We start from the raw sequence: 15,642 nt of genomic DNA on the forward strand, positions 1-15,642 counted from the left end.
AAAGCGGACATGCGATAGAAGTAGTTTTTTCGGAGCAACAGCACAGTTTTCTCAACAAAAAACGTTAGATTTGCGCCGTTTTGACCTTTTGCGTCAATTGACGCACTCCGTCCTTCTAGGTATATGAAAATTGCCGTCCTTCTAGTGTTAAGCAATATGCTCTTATATATGCTATATGCTCTTAGGCAAGGAATTAACAATGCTTGTTCCTGTTCAGTGGCCCTGGTGAACAGTTCCGAATTCGGGCAATGTGATATAAAAAAAATATATCAAATATAAAATATGATATAAAACAGAAATAAAAAATGTGTGTATGTTTCTATCGGAACTGGCTCTTAGGTTATAGCTTGCTAACCAGGGCTCAAGCGATGAATCATCGCCAGGTTTAAGTCGTGCAAAGACTTTCTTCGGTCCAAGAATAACGATTATTTGATATCATGGCATTACACCAAAGATGAAGCATACATATCTCAATATGTTGGGTAAATTGTCTTCAACGCATTAATATCGCTCAGTTATAATTAAGTATACCTTAAACTAAGCAAGTTTTAGCAAATTTTAAACTTGCATCCTCAGACTAGAAGGGAACTTCAAGGAAGTGTGCAAGCTCTTTCTGAGTTATAGTCGCCATTTTTTTGGTGGAAAGATACTTTTGATCACTTATACATGCTTGAAAACGGAGTGATTTTGACATTATTATCTGCACATACAAAGATTTTCAAACACGTGCAGCCAAACCATATGTTTATTCTTACTTAGATACATCTTTAAACTTTACCCATGCAAAGTTTGTTATTCGTTTGTTTATTTAAATTTTAAACCTGCTACCCTTACAATTTTTTTGATGAAACACCCATCAGCTGCTCATTTGCAGTCAGAGTCAAACTTAATGTGTCCATGTAATTGAAGTGGCAAAAGGTCAAGCTTGTACAGCAGTTTTTTTTTTTTATCTTGCAGAGTTCTAACGTCATGTGGTTTACTACTGTATAATAAGTATCAGATATGTTGAGTGTGGATTTAATGGGTTCAGGTAGTCCAGCAAGATTGTATATCAATATAAAAATGGCCCTCTAGTCTTTGCATGCCGTTAAAAATGATGGAAACAACCATGATCTTTCAAGCAAATTACAACGTCAACCCATCTAAGCCATCCAATGAAGGTAAAAGTACATGAATATGAAAGGTTGCATAAATGATTTAAACTTGTGTCTGTATTGATCTCAGTCTCAATGTGATGAAATTTAGCTCGCCGAAAAGGTGACGTCATCCACTCTGGACACTTCATGGTGTCCTCGGTTGCGGACGATCAAGATGAAAATGAAGAGATCGATCACAACCGTGATTCTCCTGTACACCATGAGCAGTCTATCATGATAAAGCATGGGTATGACTTTTCAAACGTGCCGAAAGAAACAAAGGTAATATGAATTCATGCAATGTATATTACAGGGGTGGGCAAACTTGTTCAATGAAAGAGTCACTTGCGGAAAAATATAAAGACCAGCGAGCCGCAAAATCAGTAATGATTGTCAATTTGATTATTATATTATTAGTAGTCTTTTTGGGATATTACTTTTTAGCTAGTAGACCCATAAAAAACCTGTCGGCGAGGCGCACTTTGACAACCTTTGCCATAGAGTATAGAATCTATACCTGAAAACAATGTCGGATTCTATGTCTAGTGTTATGTCATAAACGAAATGCTGGCCTAAATAAAGAAAAAATAGACAGAAATGTTCATAAACGGTACTCTTGGAAGCCTTTACAATTTTTTGGGAATTTTACGATTCGACTAGAAGAGCCACAAAAAACATGCCGGAGAGCCGCGTGCGGCTCGCGAGCCGCAGTTTGCCCACCCCTGGTATATTATATGTTCTACTTATCAATCATGATATATTATGTTTCAGCTTCTTTTATGATTGATAATTATTTATAATACAGTAAAATTTGGTTGATACATCCACACTTAGGGGAACCAACCTCTTACCGTTACTACATCCAAATTGCTTGGTGTATTAGTGTTGTATATATACAGAGTTTTTCTATTCATTTTCTGTTATAAAAATCCTGATTTATACATCCACATTCCCCACGCAAGCAGATTATCCTTAACAGTGTTCAAATAATGATTTAAGATGAACAAAAATCTAATCAAACAAGATGTTTGGTAAATGGCTATTTACTATGAAGAAACTAGCCAATTATGATCAAATATCTTTCAAGCAGACTGTTTTAGAATATCGTTCAGTTTTTCTTACTGCAGTCGAAGTGTCTAACCTGGTTCATGCTGCATTGTAAGTGTAAATGCAATATATATATAACAAAGGTGCATTTTTACCCCTTGAGCCTTAGGGTGTTGTTTAGTGCAGTTTTAAGAAAACCAGTTATTACAACCATCGCTTATTATGTACATCCAAAACTGGCTGGTTCCAAAGTTCTGCTCTATTTCATGCACTCAACGATCATAAAATTTTAGGATTTAGTGGCTTACATAAAAATATCTTTAACTTTATTTAACTGCTTTATGAAACTTTATGCTTTATCTACATATATAAATTTTTTCCTGCATCACTACCCTAATATTTACCCTAATAATACAGTATACTCAGTGGGTGGGTATTACCCACCAATATTTCATCCAGAGTCGTTTTATGTTAAATCACAAAAAGATTAATATTTTAACTGAATTTCTCAGATTTTACAGAAGCTATGTTTAAAGAAAGTATATACAGTTTTTTATGTTTTCCTTAAACAACCATCATGGCATTGAATTTGTTAATTAGTTTCTAGTAAATTAATAACTTTGTCCTCATCAAACAAACTCGCGCACATCACCTTCATTTTTAATGGCTGTTGATCTGCCAATGTCGTATTTATCATACGTTGTTGTTCAGGATACCTACCAGTTCGGGCCATCCAACCAAATTACGATTGATGGATCACTTTCACGACTTTTCAAATGCATGTCCTTGGCTTATCATGGGTACACCATTTTTATTCTTGTGTTTTTATTTTAATCTAGTAATGATATGCCTGAACTTTGTAAGATCTTTAAATGGTGTTATATAAAAACAATGGTTTGGATTTCATTGTGAATTTACATTCGTCTATCTAATGTATCACCACTGTAAAAGTACTTGTTTGCATTTAGCGGTAAAGTCGTGTCACCGAAATGGAAAAACTTCAAAGGGCTGAAACTTACTGTTAAAGACAAGATTAGGCTTAACAATGCAATTTGGAGGACTTGGCACATTCAATGTGAGAGAGTAACTTAATGTGTATGCAAATATGCTGAATCTGCAGTGAATACTGAGATATTTAGTTAATTTGTTAACCTTTGCTTGCACTTCATTAATTGTTTAACCTAGTTGTTCCAGTTTCAAAGCTTTCTCTTTAAGCATGAAATCTGTTACAGGGATGTAAGACCCATAGGCTGTATATGAGCTTGTCTAGATTTCTGTCAACAATACCACGTCGTTACAAAGCAGCTAAACAAGTCAGCAATCGCAATGCTGTTTTACCTTCCTAAGTTAATCTGTATACTTCATGTAGATGTCATGAGAAAGAGAAAGGAACAGTCCCTCATCCAGTTTGCTACCCCCCTTGACAATGATCACCATTCCCACGCACGACCAGAGGTTAGCAGTTGTTAGCCGATCATGTCTAGGCCATGTTTTCAACAATGAATTTTTATGGGTTCAAATTTGTCTATCGTAGCCAAAGTTTTATTTTATTATACAAAAGATAGCATTTCCAGCTTGTCTTACTAAACGTTCATAACCATTTTACATGTTTTTCCCGTGAAGATTCATGTGCTCGGTTGTTCTTGTTGACTTAGCCTAACCACGCATTACACGTACACGCATGCCACATAGCGGAAATTGTTTAGAGTATTGAAAGTATGCATAATTGCATATATATCTTTGCAAAGCATGTAAATACTCAAACCTGCAGCGAAATCATATCTCAGTATGGCGATGTACTGTATATATCATATTTCGAAGCTGTTGTATTGTTTTGGAGCAAAGTGTCAAATTAACCTCAACTTAGCTGCAATAAAAGCCATCTATTAACTTTCAAAAGTCGAGAGATTTTCTCTTTATAATATACCGGTCATTATAATTTTCTATATTTTTCAGGCTGTTGTGATGGAGGGCAAGTATTGGAAAAGAAGGATCGAAACCGTCGTGGCCGAATACAAGAAATGGAGAGCATTCTTCATGAACAAAGTGAGTTTTTCTTTGCTGCACGTGTCATGTAGTAGAACAGTCACCTCCTATCATATAAAAATTTGGACTATTGTCAATCCAATTGCTTATATGCTGCTTGTTACCGTTCCTTCTTTGGTGTAAAACTTACTGTACATGTATGAGAATCAGTGCCAAGACTTTATGTTTAAGTACCATTGTAACTGGTCTTAATTGGATCTTTAAGTGCACTGGAGGATGTGTTTATTAGCCGTTAAAGTCAGCCTGACTTGTTTCTTTTTCTAGTTACATTGGTCCGGCTATCCTCGGCTGACAGTGAGTATTACTTGCATTGAAATTGTGGCATGGTATCTTTTGCACTGACATAGAACTCCATACATATTTAATCGTATGACTGGGTATGGTTTGTCCAAGATGGAAACTTTGAACTATTTTCTTTTTTGATGTACTGTATTTCTTCAAGTATAAATCGCACAGAAGCAACCAAAAAATCAATGTTTGCCACACTAAGAAACCTTATTGAAGATAAGGCCAAAATCTTTCTTTCGCTGCAATTAGGCCACGCACTCTGTCAAAAATAATATAAATTACAGAAAGCTTGCCAATCAAAATAGATATGAGCTGTGGCTTACGTTTGGAGAAATTGTCATAGCCTGGTCTCATAATAAAACCTTTCACTTCCTTGATAGTGGGCTACAAACAGTGGGCAGCAGTCACCCTCAAAACAGCCTGAATATGAAAAGAAAGGAATGGACGACCAAACATTCACGGACTTTACTGACACCCTGTTCAACAGCTTGTCTCAGCAGGCGTTCCAGTTTCCCAATCCAAGGGAAATAGGTAAGTATTACAAACTTTGATTTAATTTCCTTATCTGATTGATATATCGTTATTCTATTAATACCCATTGACTGTATTGTAGAGTCTGATGGTAGGTAAGTGTGCACCGGTAGTTAAAACTGATTGATTTTTCATAAATTGCTTGCCTAACAAAAAGCTATCTGGGTTAAACTCTCAGCTTTGTGATGTTTTTATTTTCAGCTTGAAAAAAATGGTTGCAACGTGACAGTTGCACGGGACCCATTGTCTGCTACCACATTGCTGTTTTTCATAGACTTTTCTAAAGCATTTTTGCTTACCTACCAACAAACTTTACAAACACCCACAAAAAAGTGTTTTAAAGCGAGTTACGTTTTACGTAGCTACGGTGCTTCCTGCACTATTTTAGTAAAATGTAACGACTGGTTATTAAATTTTCACCAGCAATGCACGCGACTAACTCAGACCTGATGCAGTCTGGCTTGCTCCAGCTTCAACCGGTCATGGATGATTACATGGAGTTCGACCCTCTGCAGGGTAAGTTTTTCATTTTATTTTCTGAAATAAATTTGTAAACAACCAGCTTAACTTACCATTCAACCTTAACAAAATAGGAAGATCCTGAACTTTACTACATTATTGCATTTAAATACCAGGCTTTAAAGTTTAAAAGACGTGCAAATTGTAGCACTTTGTGTATCCAGTAGCTTCTGCCATGTAGTTATTTTGAAGATTCTCTTTTACAAACAGAACTTCTCAATCCAACCAAGAAAGCATACCCCGGTCTGCCAGGAAATGGACAGCAAACATTTAGCCAGACAAACAATGATATTTTCACTCCCAATGACTTTGCTTTCACCATGGAGCACAATTCGTTATCACAAGCAAACAACATTGCCACCACCCAAAAGGTGCCCATTCTTATACTCCGATATTCATTAATGCCGATAATTAAATTATACAGCATTATACGTTGGTAGTTGCATAAGTTATTTACATTTTCGTTAATGCTTTTTATGTTAATATCTGAATCAATTCCTGTTTTTGAAGACGAGTACAACAGAGTTTTCTTTCTTTGGCATAGGCAATGGATTTCATCAACAGTTATCCAGACGTTTCAACACAAGCTGAATATTCCAGGCTGACGGAGCCAGTAACTTCTGCAGACCCAATTTTTTCAGCAGTGAACTTAACCACTGTTCCTTACACCTATTCTACACAGAGTAAGAGTTGTGTTGTAGTACGCATCATTATTCATTTAAAAATATCAGCCAAATCGTGCGAAATACTAACTGAACTATTATATTTAGCCCTGCAGCCACAGACCCAAACAATTAATCAAATGCAACTTGAATCCACTGATATGGCTGCTATTAACCCCCCTTATAATATTCAGCAAAAACCATTTGTGCCTGAGCAGATGCCGAAACATTTGGTAGGTTACTTGTTATGTCAGTTGAGTCAATCGGCTTTGTATATGTTTTTATAAACGAATATTGTATATGTTTTGGAAATAGAAATACCGCGACAAATTTAATTTTTTTACTTGAATTAAAATCTCTGTTTTGTTGTCTTGTTTTCAGCAAGAAAATGACATGGCGAACGTGCTTTATCTGCCAGATGCCAACAAAGTGAACGTGCAAGTTCAAAGAAACCCCACTCACTTAGCGGCCTACCCCCATTCTAAACTGAGCCGAAACAGTAACTCCGATCGAATAATTTACACCAAGCCACAGGTTCGCGCAACTCGGGCAGAATGACTCGTCCAATAAACACCATAAATAATTGTAATCACTCCGTTCTTGGTTGGTGGCTGATTCTAACGGTTTTTCCAGGTGTCAGTTCCAGTGGAATTCCTACCTAACAATCACGGTCAGGTGGTCGTTCAGGCCGATAACAATAGGCTGTTACAGATCGCCTCCTTGCAGACGAACGCATACGACATGAACGGTGATGATATTAGCCTACTTTCCTCTTTTCTTAAATTATTTAATTATTGACCGTACGTTTCCAGGAAAACGAGCTTAGATTAACACTCAGTAGAATGCGCGATTAATGTGAACGATAGCACTTGAACCATAGCCTAATGCACAAGGCTATAGAACTTAAGGTTTAAATCAAACTTGCTATGTACTGAGTGTTTTTCGAGACATCACTGTTTTTGCCTCATGCACTGTGTGCATGACCTTTTACAGTGGGGGGGTCAAACGAATATTTCTTTTAAAAACCCATTTTACGGTTATTAAACTCGTCATATGAACTATTGAACGAGCATTTTACCTACAGCTACCGCCATAGTAAGAGGGGATGGGCGCACTGCGGTTGAAATGGCTCAAAATCCGCAAGATTCGCAACAAGTTTTTGCGAAGAACGCAAATATGACGCCGACCACGTCCAACGTCATATTGCTCAGACAACTGTTAACAAACAGTGAGTTGTTAGAGAGGTATGGTTAATGGTATTGACACTGCTCTTCGACGGCAAACGTCAACATAAGTAATGCTCTTGATGTTGGAGCAACGTTGTAAGCTTGTCCAAGTGCCCTCATACGTGACTAATTTTTTGCCGAAGGTGTACTTCGATGTAACGGCTCAAGCGCTTGTTTTTTGTTCGTAAATCAAGTTTTTGTCTAGCATGTTTTTTCAAAAGTAAGTTTTAAACATTGTTCTGGACCATTTCGTAAGTGCTGCATTTGCTACACGTCAAATTTAAACTCGGGAAACTGCATTGTTGTTGTGCAGAAACACCAGCCGGCAAGCCTACGACTGTTACAGCACGATCGCACGCGAAACCCGTGGATGCAGTCCGACAGAGCAATGTTATTCGTTTGAAATCTGGTCAGGTAAGGCCGCTGTACATATGCACTTCGCCTCGGTTATCCTGCCAGTATATGGAGCTTCCTAAAAGTTAACTTTCACAAATATACACTAATAACTACCACTGTGAAATGTACACTGCACACGGCTTAAGTGAAATACAAAACACATCACTTAATAATTAGTTGTTTACCCAATATTAGTTGTATGTAATATCTTCCTTAAACAGAAAGTCAGACGCAGATTTTAGACACCATATTTATTGCATATACAGCCTCTTCAAGTGAGCGTCCTGGACACCCAGACTCAAGTAGCTGCTCAAGTCACCCACCAGAAGTCGCATAGTAGCGTGCACGCCAGCCCCACCCAACATACCCCGCCCATCATGCCGGACGTCGTCACCGAGAAGCTTGCAGAAGAAGCCCGGCTTGCCTCTGTCCCTCCTTGGCCGTTAGTCCCCAACTCTAGTAACGATAAAAACACCCAGTCGGCAAGTTTCAAGCCCGTGGTGGACAATATGGAGATGGATCACGGTAGGCTTGTTGAAATGTCACAGCGTGTTACAAGGTCACTTACTCCATTTGGATTACGTGAAAGTTTTTAGTTGTGCGTTTTGGTGTACATCGCGTCCTTAAATACCTCTCTCTGCTATAGATTCGGCGTCTCTGGCTCAACCCGCTACACCTGAGAGCAGCGATGCAGCTCAGCTGGTAATGAAGCGCGCTAAAATCATTTGACTAGCGACAGAGCTCACACATTTTCCATGATTATCTCTCTCCCTGTTAAACTCGGCTAATATTTACACAGGGAACGCGCTAAAAACGGTTTTAAATGATCGTGGAACAAGCGCTTACTATCGCTCCACGTTTTATCGTGGCCATTTGTCAACCGCTTTCAACATTGCGGCCATAAACTAAAATTTTCTATGCGTATACTGTAAAAAAAACAGTCATGATAGACGCATTTTGCAACTCGTGGTTTGTCTACAGTGTCTAGTATCTATTATATCGTCATCACAATAAACGGCTCAATGACGTGTTTTTTATTGCTCCGGGCACAGGAAATGCTGCAGAGGTCTGGTTCATTTTCTGCAGAACAGAAGCGAAGATTCAACATCAAGATGGGGTTTTCCCGGCTTCAAAAGTTACTTCCGGGCGGAAATTCACAGACCACTGCAAAAGTAAAATAGCAATTGTTTTCTACTACGCTAAAGACATCGTATGGGTCGATTCTCATTAAACTTTAGAATAAAAAGAAGTATTAAATTTGTTTAATTTACCATTACCATTGGTTTTTGCTATGAAACAGTTCTTAATTCATAAACTAATTCTTTTGTGTGGCCGAAACGTCGTCTGAAACGTCGTGTTTTCTTTTAAAGTTGAGCAAAGCGACTTTGATGAACAAAGCGGCCCAGCACATCAAATTACTTCAGACTGAGAGGACGAAAGTGGCAGAAGAGCTCCAAAGTTTGAAACAGGATTTAAAAAACCTCAATCTAGCCATCAGGTGGGTCTCACGCAAAATCATTGCAACATCAGTCACCAAAACCGTTATAAACTATTTCAAATTTAATGATAACTTTTTTTCATAAACTTGTTGCGACCACCTTCTAATTAATTCAAGCAATGACTGATTATATTCATGAGTTTACGCCCTTATTTTGCACCAATCACTGAGCAGAACGTTTTAGTTACATCTACGCTGTAATTAGGTTTTCAGCAGAGAGCATCAAGCCCGTGTTTATTGCTCTAAAGTTTAGAACAATAAATTTAGAAGTTTAGTTTAGATTTGGTAATATCATCAAACGCGAACCGCTATAATTACAGGCTGCGAGTAGCGAACTGGACTCGTCAATATTCGTATTGTATCGTATTATTTATTTATCGCCATTGACTGTTGGGAGCGAAAAGTTCGTTGCTAGTCTCGTTGTAGAGTTGTCAAACCCATCCCGGATAGCAGCAAAAGATTACAATTTCCTCATTATTCCGATATTTAAGGTAATTTTCAAAGCTTGGTTCAGGTTGGTCATCGACATCGAATATAAGTGAAGAAATCACCATAGTTGCCTGGTTAGGGTTTAAATACGCGATTTACTTTATACCGGCCTAGCTATTGAGATAGACAACCTGGTAAATTTCACAACACCGTGCCTGTGCGCTTCATGTGATCAACACACGCGTCATATGCTCGCCTTCATTTCGTCTCTTGAGGCCTAAAATTGCCAATCCAACGATAAGATTGCGTCATACAGCATGACGTCACCAACCAATGGTATCCTGTTATCCAGCACATGCCTGTATCACGTGAAGCGAACACTATTCCTGTGGTTTATCAAAATTATCACACAGGGTCAAAGCTTTGGTAAATAAGTTTTAGTCCTGGTGTTCCAAAGTACAGTAATTAATCACACAACTTGAGTCATTCTGGTGATTTTGGCACAGTCACCTTTCAAAACGCCCTCATTTTATTCATATGTTATTTCTTCCAAATCGTTCTATGCCTTGTCAGCAATAAATATATTTAATGGTTTGTGACCCAACTTAGGTAGTAATGACGTCGTATTGGCTTAGTAGAAATGGACCTTATGTAAGTAAACAGTTTACAAGTAGAAATCACTTTTTGACTGACTAACTTTGTTTCCATCACCTTAAGCAAATGTCTATTATTTATGTCATTTCAGTAATTGCCAGCAGCAATTACCCGCCACTGGTGCCCCGATTGCCCGACCCCGGATAGAAGAAGGGAAGTCTAATTTCAAGAACTGGATCCGACAGAGAACGAAGCAAGACTGGAAATTTAATTTATTCGGAGTCGTCATCCAGCCCTGGTTTGATTCCTATCAACGCACGGTGTCAGTGGCAAGCTCACAGGAACTTTGCCAAACTGTCTTCGATTGGTTGGATCAGCGCTGCTCACTGAGCGAACTAAGACCCAGTGAGTAGATAATATAAACCCTACGCTCGTCGCTCCCTACGTCACTCGTCACGGTTTGGTGCATATGATCACGCGGTGCCACTGACTGAGTTCGTTTCGGCTAAAACCGGTCGAAAAGCGCATGTTGATGTGATTGTTGAAGGAGTACGCCCTGCTTATAAATAAAGAGTTGTGGTTTAACAATATTACAAGAACAACTGGGCGCGGTAATAACGCACAAGGTCGTACTTCCCTGGCACCCGAGATGATTTTCTCGTTCTGAACAGAAAAAGCTCGTCTAACAAGGCCGAGATATTTCACTAACGCTTATGTGTTCAGGCGTGGTCCGGTCTCTCCAAGTTATCTGCACCACAACCCCTATTCTACTCAATCCATCCCAAGTACGTCATCATATCGAAGAAAGCGTCAGGAAAGAAGAGAACGAGTTGTCGTCATCGAGGTGAGCTGAGCTTCCTATTGTGATATCATAGCAGTGGTCATTTTCGTCAAACTTGATTGATGTCATAGTACTTGCCGCCTTTTCTTAAATCCACCCGAATAACCGCCTCGACTATTCTCTTGTCGTGACGCGATCTTATACGTCACGTGATTTATTGCGCAAGGTATAAGCTGACGTCAGTGGCGCGAAGTGTGTTGGTTTGTGTAAACATAGCTTACTCCCTTCTTCAACAGAGAGTCGTCACAAACGTGGCTATTGACCTATTTTCTAACTCCCCTTGGTAAATTAGCTTCACTTAGATCGGACGTTGTATGTGACGCCTTAGTAACGGTTTTGTAACAACCGTATTTGCCTATCTAACCGCAAAATCAATTTATTCTATAAAATAATTTTTTCGAATCATTTTCAGCAATGTAACTAGTTTGTGTCTTCTGTTTCTAGGCACAACAGCGCGTCTTAGCAGTCACGACCCAATCGTCGTTCGTACACTGTCTCTTTTTGAAGAAGCGCCAACTTATGACTCCTTTGATTCATATAAAAGCGCGCATACTTTTGTATTATTTTTCTATTGTGCACATTTTCCAACTCGTCACCGCCTCGTCATTTTTAATCTTTTTCTGGAGAAAAAGCGGTCCTTGATCAAGTCAGGAGCATGCGGAGTCATCTTTTTGGAACCACATCTTCGTCGACATCTGGCCCCACGAGTAGATATACAATTATACATGCTCTTCTTTCAATACCGAGTTTCCTGCGCGGGTAATTCCACTTGCTCCCGAAACAACAGATCCCTAGCTAATGGAGGACTTCCTGTCTTTTTTTCTTTTGTAACTCAGGCCTCAGCGTTCAGTCCTTGTGCAGTGGGCTTTGTGTTTTGAACTTTTTGGGGAGATCACTTTAGAAAGACACCACTTTCCATTGGAGCACAGCCCATGCAGTCTGGTCCTGGTTCCATTCTTCTCGTTAGCTTATAAGCCGGGATTTTAATTCCTCGTTTTATTACGCAATCAGTGTTCTAATTACATTATTTCTGGTCAGAAAACTAGAGGTTGATTGCGGAAGAATCATCGGTATTTTCCCTGCTTGGAGCTTTTTGACATCACTTTGTACCGCTCGTTCTGTGCCATATATTGTGCGCTTGATGGATGAGACTTAGCGGTTTTAATAAAAGGATGTCGTTGTAGCGTTTTCTTTTCCAGTACAACTTCAACAGGACCGGATGGTCAATCGATACAACTCTTACACAGTTTTGTTCGTGTGAAAGCTCTTTCCACATGACCGTTAGAAATGCACCGGTGCTCTCCAGCGGTTGAATATTTGTGCTATTAGTGTGCTCAGAGCGATTCAAAACAACACCGAAGTTTAAACATTTGATACTGTAAGCGAGTTTTTTAATTTTCCCGACACTCAGTCTTTCCACGGACTGCGAACCCTCGTTGATAACATGAGTTCTTGTGATTTGTTTCTACCAAGGAGCTTCTCAAATAGCACAAGAGCAAAGATTTTATTTCAGCTCGACTCGTCTCAAATATCAAAAAAAAATACTGAGCCAAAGTTCAGCTCAAAACAAAATTTCTTTCTTTATTAGCAAATAAACTTTTAAAATTGTTGTTCAGTTTATCTCAAACAATCGTGTCAGACCGCAATTTATTCTTTTCCTTCAAACACGGCCATCTTGCCTCCCATGCCTGCCTTTGCTTCAATGTTGTCTCGCCAATCTTTAACTTCAGCCTGAAACAAGTCGAAAGGAGTTTAATTGATATTCTCACATGTGTTCTCCTGTCAGAGCTATTACGGTAAGTTTGTAGCCTACACAATACATCAGACACACGTTTTTGCTTCAATGCAGCCAACTAATTGTGTTAGCCTTTGTTGTCAGTCAAACTTTGTGCTAATAGATGACCAGTTAGTGTTTTAGCGAGCGTTTAAATCTCACGAAATCACGATTAAAATTGAAAAAACTCGTATCAAATGGGTGAACAACTCACGTCTTCCTTCTTTGTCTCTCCCTTCTTCACGGCCTTGAGGTTTGAGCGAAGGTCCATGGAGACCTTGTGCTTGGATCCAAGAAGAGCACGCAACATCTGATCGGCCGACATCCTCACACGACGCAGTGGGGGACGCTTGAACTTTCCGCGAAGATCAAAGATCTTTTGGTTCAAGTCTTCGATCTGAAAAGGATAGAAAAATATTTAAGCTACTTTTATTAGACCTACCCTAAGTGAGCAATCAAAACCTTCATAAAAACTTAAAATTCATAAATTGATATCTGATATTCGAATCAAAGTAAAACAGCGATTGAAACTATTTCGAGTGTCTCGTTAAGTCACTGACTTACATCTTGATCGTTCTTTTTAACTCTCCCCTCAATATCGAATCTCTGTTCGTCGACCTTGTCAATCTTTGCGTGCAAATCCCGGCATAGATCCTGCATTGTTGTGGAATTAGAAAAGCATGCAACAGTGTTTGATTAACGTTTTACAGGAAAGTTACAACTCCACATCCCTCGTAGTTTACAAAGCTTACCAGAACATTTGCTAAGTAAGAAAAAGCATCTGAAGTTTTAGTTTGTGACAGAGAGTTACTACATGTTTCTTTTTCCAACTAGTCGTACGCGATAGTCAAGGGTCTTTACGCTATGTAGGCTATACCATTAGGTCCTGTTGGGACATTGAGAGCAAGTCTCCCAGCGGCTGTAATCTCTTGCTCAAAGCGGCCTTCTTTTCCTCAGCTTTTTCTTCCGTCTCTCTCTTCAAGTCTTCACGGGCCTTGTTGAGCATCAAAGACTTTAGCATCATCTTTCTTTGATGCGTCATCTTGCGAGTTCCGCTCTGCATAAAAAAAGTAATTAGTGCACACTGCGCTATCTCGCGGATGTTTGTCTTGGGTTTTGTGCATGCAACCCAACAAGTTTATTCATTGTTAATGCCTATACTTGACTATCGTCGAAATATTCACATTTTACATGGGATTTGTTTTACTATATGTGACACTACATACAATTGATGAAAAGCTTGGTCGATTACTAACGTAGAAGTAAGTATTTTTACTTAAAGGCTGATAAACAACGATGTTGAATGGTAAGTGCAGTGGCTTGTATTCCCGGTGCGTACAGTGAGACAGGACTAAGTTATAAAGTTTAGTGGAAGCAGTGATAAGAAGATAGTTGCCAGACATGCTGTGAAAGCATCGGACCCGCGCCGAACATTATCAGCTGTCCCCTGGTGCTTAGGGAATTCTTATCATCCGACATTCTCTTGGTTGATGGTTATAACAGGTCTCAATGCTCAGAGACATTCTAGCGTAAAATAACGTGCCTGTGAAAAAGTGCGATCGTGCTTTAACTACATTATCTGTCTCAGACGATTTCACATCACTTCTGCTGACGGCAGTTGTTGTGCTTGTGGTGATGGGACTTCTCTGCTTGGTAACCTGAATATGTCAGATTCGAAAATTGTCTCAAATATTCTTCAACTTAATTTCTCGACTTGTGCAGTGAAGCGTAACCTTTTTTACTTCCTCCTCACTCTCACTTTCCTCCTCTTGTTCTTCTTCCTCCTCTTCTTCTTCTTCTTCTTCGCTGGAGGATTCCGACGTGTACTTTGAATTTTTAATTTCTTAAATTATCGTTTCAATATGTTTGTTTTTGACGATAAAAATCGACCACGTTGGTGTAATTTTGAGTCGCTTGTTTAAGCTTTCACACGAGAGTAGGTTGTATGCTGCATGAAGCAGCCTATGCAATGAACGTTGATGCATTAAAAACAAAATGCATCTGGCTATAATTGTACAAGTACGTGGCTTAAAGGCGATATTGTTGCCACTTTGCTGTAAGCATTTAACAAAATATCCAAATTGTGAGCTTAATTTTAACCATTACTATACCTGTTCTTGGTCGCACATATTCTTTTTTATGCTGATTCTTAGCACCTAGGAAAAGAGATGACGGTAAAACAACCAACTAATCTTTAGCATTTTATCTGATAAAGTTATGTTTCTCGGCCGCCAATATAGCAATCGAGCAACTATTGTAAACCTTCTGGTAAATCTTTTCTTACTAAGTTACTATAGTGTACAGCACAATAGTAGTAGGACGCAATTAAGCAGTTCTATCTTAGCTTTCAATACAAATATGAACAGTTTACCAAAGTAAGTAAGCAGAAGGTAGTTGCCTTACTCTTCGACAGCAAGATAGCGAGTGGACTTGTAGAAATATCTTCCTTTTATTTACGGTCAATGACGTATCGTAAAGTCTGTTCTGGTTGACAACTTCAAAGTGTCATGAATAAAAATAGCACGAAGTGTTTCTTGTTCTGTTATAACTAATCTCATTCAACTGACATATAAGTTATTACAAATTGTGTTTCGCGGCTGTAAGTGTTCTTGTTTTCATATCATGCAATTGTGCGTTGTTCGACATGTTTTTAAA

The 15,642-nt window shown here is 38.8% G+C and overlaps 2 protein-coding genes across 2 annotated transcripts; one reads left to right on the top strand and one right to left on the bottom strand.

The window, feature by feature from the left end:
- Positions 1-957: 957 nt before the first annotated feature.
- LOC143461670 (MLX-interacting protein-like) lies at positions 958-12,396 on the top strand. Its single transcript, XM_076959485.1, has 23 exons — positions 958-1,160; positions 1,246-1,418; positions 2,895-2,983; positions 3,152-3,258; positions 3,553-3,638; positions 4,140-4,229; positions 4,494-4,523; positions 4,898-5,048; positions 5,472-5,564; positions 5,778-5,938; positions 6,112-6,250; positions 6,338-6,462; positions 6,611-6,763; positions 6,863-6,977; positions 7,314-7,457; positions 7,769-7,869; positions 8,118-8,376; positions 8,498-8,553; positions 8,904-9,023; positions 9,222-9,349; positions 10,524-10,777; positions 11,096-11,216; positions 11,658-12,396. Exons 1-23 carry the CDS (start codon positions 1,082-1,084, stop codon positions 11,674-11,676), a joined length of 2,793 nt encoding a protein of 930 aa, XP_076815600.1. The 5' UTR covers positions 958-1,081; the 3' UTR covers positions 11,677-12,396.
- A 372-nt stretch (positions 12,397-12,768) lies between these two features.
- Positions 12,769-15,470, bottom strand: LOC143461671 (troponin I, slow skeletal muscle-like). Its single transcript, XM_076959486.1, has 8 exons — positions 15,359-15,470; positions 15,099-15,143; positions 14,721-14,813; positions 14,562-14,645; positions 13,865-14,044; positions 13,552-13,641; positions 13,202-13,384; positions 12,769-12,944 (listed from the first exon to the last, which is right to left on the bottom strand). Exons 2-8 carry the CDS (start codon positions 15,114-15,116, stop codon positions 12,861-12,863), a joined length of 732 nt encoding a protein of 243 aa, XP_076815601.1. The 5' UTR covers positions 15,117-15,143; positions 15,359-15,470; the 3' UTR covers positions 12,769-12,860.
- Positions 15,471-15,642: the final 172 nt, after the last annotated feature.

The sequence above is a fragment of the Clavelina lepadiformis genome, chromosome 6 (genome assembly GCF_947623445.1).
Source record: "Clavelina lepadiformis chromosome 6, kaClaLepa1.1, whole genome shotgun sequence".
NCBI classification, from domain to species: domain Eukaryota; kingdom Metazoa; phylum Chordata; class Ascidiacea; order Aplousobranchia; family Clavelinidae; genus Clavelina; species Clavelina lepadiformis.